At 40.5% G+C, this 3,758-nt stretch overlaps 1 protein-coding gene across 1 annotated transcript; it reads right to left on the bottom strand.

Annotated features, from left to right (window-relative positions):
* Positions 1–5: 5 nt before the first annotated feature.
* Positions 6–692, bottom strand: LOC104543622 (electromotor neuron-associated protein 1-like; the record flags this gene model as incomplete). The annotated part of the gene is made up of 1 exon (XM_010188278.1): positions 6–692. A coding segment is annotated over one exon (687 nt), but the record flags the coding sequence as incomplete, so codon positions are not given.
* Positions 693–3,758: the final 3,066 nt, after the last annotated feature.

Genomic DNA, 3,758 nt, shown 5'->3' with positions numbered 1-3,758 from the left:
TTTCTGAAAAGAGGTTCTGGTTTCATAGACAATTTATTTAAATACTGGAGAGTAAAACAAGCTTCTTCTACACTCCTTTTTACTCTGAAGTTAGGATCCAGGTTCTTCACTTTCTCAGGTACATTAAGGAATACAACTCCTAAATCAGGTGAGATCAGATTTTTCATCCAGTCACTGTTGGTAGTAGACCCTTGGGACTGTTCCTCTTCTAATTCAGCTATCTTTCGCTGAAGCATGCTATTGATTCCTGGCATGTTATCATCTCCAATGTGAGTGAGTAGAATGGAGTCTACCCTGTCCAAGTGCCGGATAAGTTTCCAAAAGCAAGATTTTCTTTCAGATCCTCCATTGATAAGCATGTTGAATCCATTCACTGCAAACAACGCAGAGTCCCCTCTTCCGCCTGGGAAAATATAACAGCAGGGTTTGGAGAGTTTCAAGAAGCCTCCTGAAGTTGGAGGTTCCAAAATGTCAAAGGGTGATGGCACTTCTACTGATTCTGACAGATACTCTGTGAATTCAGAGAGTCCTTCCATTTCGGGCAATATGGATACTGAGTTGGGGTTTATATTAATAAAGTCTTGAAGGTTGTGTCTGTCAAGGTTGGAATTTTTCCAGTCTCCTTCCTCAGGGCAGAAAAGAGTTAAGCTGGCTTTGTTGGCAGGGTGTGTGGTGCTCAATAATTCACCAATCTAGGGTTGCAAAAAAAAACAACAACAAAACCAAAAATATGCATGTAAATTTATTTTTTAATGACAATTTAAGTTAGAACATAATATTTCCTGATGAGGTAGATAAAATCGTTTTCATTGGCTTCTGCACTGTTGGGTATCCATCCTAGAAGCTAAAGGAACCTGTTACCACAATAAGTTTACTTATGAGGATAGGTCCCTTCCTTATTCCCCAAAGGAGGAAAGTACCCCAAGGTTTGCTCTTCACTCCTCCACAATTTATAGGAGGCTAGTACAAGCTTTTATACTTAGAGGGGACAAGGACTATGAAGCTAATACTGCCAGAGCTGCCACTATCTCTGCCATCAGCTCATAAGTCTCCCTGCTGCCCCTGCCTATACAGAAGAGCCAGCCAAATATCTAAGAGAAGCAGCACATCCTCATAACATAACTGCAGCCCAGAGGCGGCAAACATCCTCCCGGGGCAGCTACTTTCCTCATCCGCTCCTCAAACAGGATGTATTTCATGACACAATCATTCCTACAGTTCTTTTCTGCCAGCTAGTTCCTGACTCCCAGACTGTAGGACAATTTTCCAGAACACTAAAACTAATTTATTGCATCAAAAATCTGAACAGTTGCAAGTTTTGTATTTGTGAGACTGTGATTTACATATATTTATATATGTTCTATTGTGCTGGCTTTGGCTGGGATACAGTTAAATTTCTTCATAGTAGCTTGTATGGGGCTATGTTTTGGATTTGTGCTGAAAACAGTGTTGATAGCACAGGGATGTTTTAGTTATTGCGAAACAGTGCTTACACAGCATCAAGGCCTTTTCTGCTTTTCATACAGCCCCGCCAGTGAGCTGGCTGGGGGTGCACAAGAAGTTGGGAGAGGACACAGCTGGGACAGCTAACCCCAACTGACCAAAGGGATATTCAATACAATATGATGTCATGCTCGGCAATAAAAGCTGGGAGAAGAAGAAGGAAGTGAGGGATGTTCGGAGTGATAGCATTTGTCTTCCTGTGGTGGTTTAACCTGGCAAATATCTAAACACACGCAGTTCACTTGCTCAACATATCCCCCACTCCTCAGTGGGATGGGGAAGAGAATTGGGAGATTAAAAGTAAAGAACTCGTCAGCTGAGATAAAGACTATTTAATAACTAAACCAAACTAAACTTAAATAATAATAATGCCAATTAACTGTAACAAGAATAGGAACAATGATAGTAAAACAATCAAAGTTAGCTCACAAACAGCAGGAGCAGCACAGACCACAACTCTGAAATACATTTAGGATTTTGAGCATACTACTTTATGCAGTGTCTCTGGTCAGGGTTGAAAACACATTATTAAGAAGAGACAAAAGTAGTAAAAGATTACTTCCTCTGGAAGAATAAATCCAAGTCTGTTGCATACATAAGGAGATAACTTGAGTACGGACCATTTCTCATGTACAGTAAATTTTCTGGCTAAATAAAATAAAATCATATGGTAATATACTGGGCTAGTGAATATAGTGGGTCAAGGTTTGGGGTTAGTCCTATCCAGTTTATATTATACCATATTTGGATTGATGTTTCATACTCCTAAATTCTGACTTTCTTTGCTTCTAAGAGTTGGCACACATAATGCAGATAGCATTAACCCACTGCTAGCACAGGCCAATGAAATGGTGGAAAAAAATTATTCCAGACATAGATCATATCTGTTAGGAATAGCAAGTTCGGGAATGCCCTAGAAAAGGCTCTAATGGATTTGCATTTCAAATGGTGACAAAAAGGATATTGACAGTTCCATTGCTTACACTATTTGACAGCATAGATTTTACAGAGATGTAACTGCTCATTCTTAGAGACATGGTTTAGTAGTGGACAGGTTATGATGGGACTCAATGATATTAAAGGTCTTTTCCAACCAAATGATTCTATGATTCTCTTCTCTGGATTCAAAGTCACTCTGGAAGCAAATAAATGTATCTGTGAACCTGATCATCTTTTCAAGCACTGAGATATATCTGTTGAAGAATCCTCAAGTTTTAAAGGTGTTACAGCTGGTGAAGGCAAACAACAAGTTGGCTGCTCAGAGAAAACACGAGATTATTTATTACCCTGGACCACAAAGGTAAAAAAGAAAGGCTTTCCTCTGCTGGTTGTTGTTGCAGAGGCAGTGGAATGGGACATCTTCAATCTTCTGGCACAGGAGAGGTTGAGAAAAAAAAATTTTTTAGACTTTGCCAGCAGGGAGTTCTACAAGCTAGAGATGGATCTCTCAGTAGGACTTCATAAGATTGTCCGTCAAATAATATTTAATTATTTGCAAGCACATCCCACGACCATAGTTCAGGTTTGGTTCAGTGAAATAAAAATGAAGAGAGACCAGAAATACGAACTTTACTACAACACTCATCAAACCGTACATGCTTATGGGTCAGGAAAGCACAGGAATTATTTCTTCTAATCACTAGTTAACAAACCACTAAACACTTTTTTCTAGCCATGGAATGGAATGGAATGGAATGGAATGGAATAGGATAGGATAGGATAGAATAGAATAGAATAGAATAGAATAGAATAGAATAGAATAGAATATTTCAGTTGGAAGGGGCCTAAAATGATCACCCAGTCCAACTGCCTGACCAATTCAGGGCTGACTAAAAGCTAAAGCATATTATTACGGGCATCATCCAAACGCCTCTTAAACACTAAAAGGCTTGGGACATCGACCACCTCTCTAGGAAGCCTGTTACAGTGTTTGACCACACTATCAGTAATGAAATGCTTCCTAATGTCCAGTCTGAACCTCCCCTGGCACAGCTTTGAGCCATTCCCACGCATCGTATCACCGGATATCAGAGAGAAGAGCTCAGCACCTCCATCTCCACTTCCCCTCCTCAGGAAGCTGCACAGAATCACAGAATATTAGGAGTTGGAAGGGACCTCGAAAGATCATCTAGTCCAACCCCCCTGCCAGAGCAGGATCACCTAGACTAGGTCACACAGGAATGCGTCCAGGCGGGTTTTGAATGTCTCTAGAGAAGGAGACCCAACAAAATCTCTGGGCAGCCTGTTCCAGTGCT

Source organism: Mesitornis unicolor, unplaced genomic scaffold (assembly GCF_000695765.1).
Source record: "Mesitornis unicolor isolate BGI_N332 unplaced genomic scaffold, ASM69576v1 scaffold13877, whole genome shotgun sequence".
In the NCBI taxonomy this organism is placed as follows: domain Eukaryota; kingdom Metazoa; phylum Chordata; class Aves; order Mesitornithiformes; family Mesitornithidae; genus Mesitornis; species Mesitornis unicolor.
Note: the sequence above shows the minus strand (reverse complement) of the source record. Positions and strands in the feature narration are given on the sequence as shown.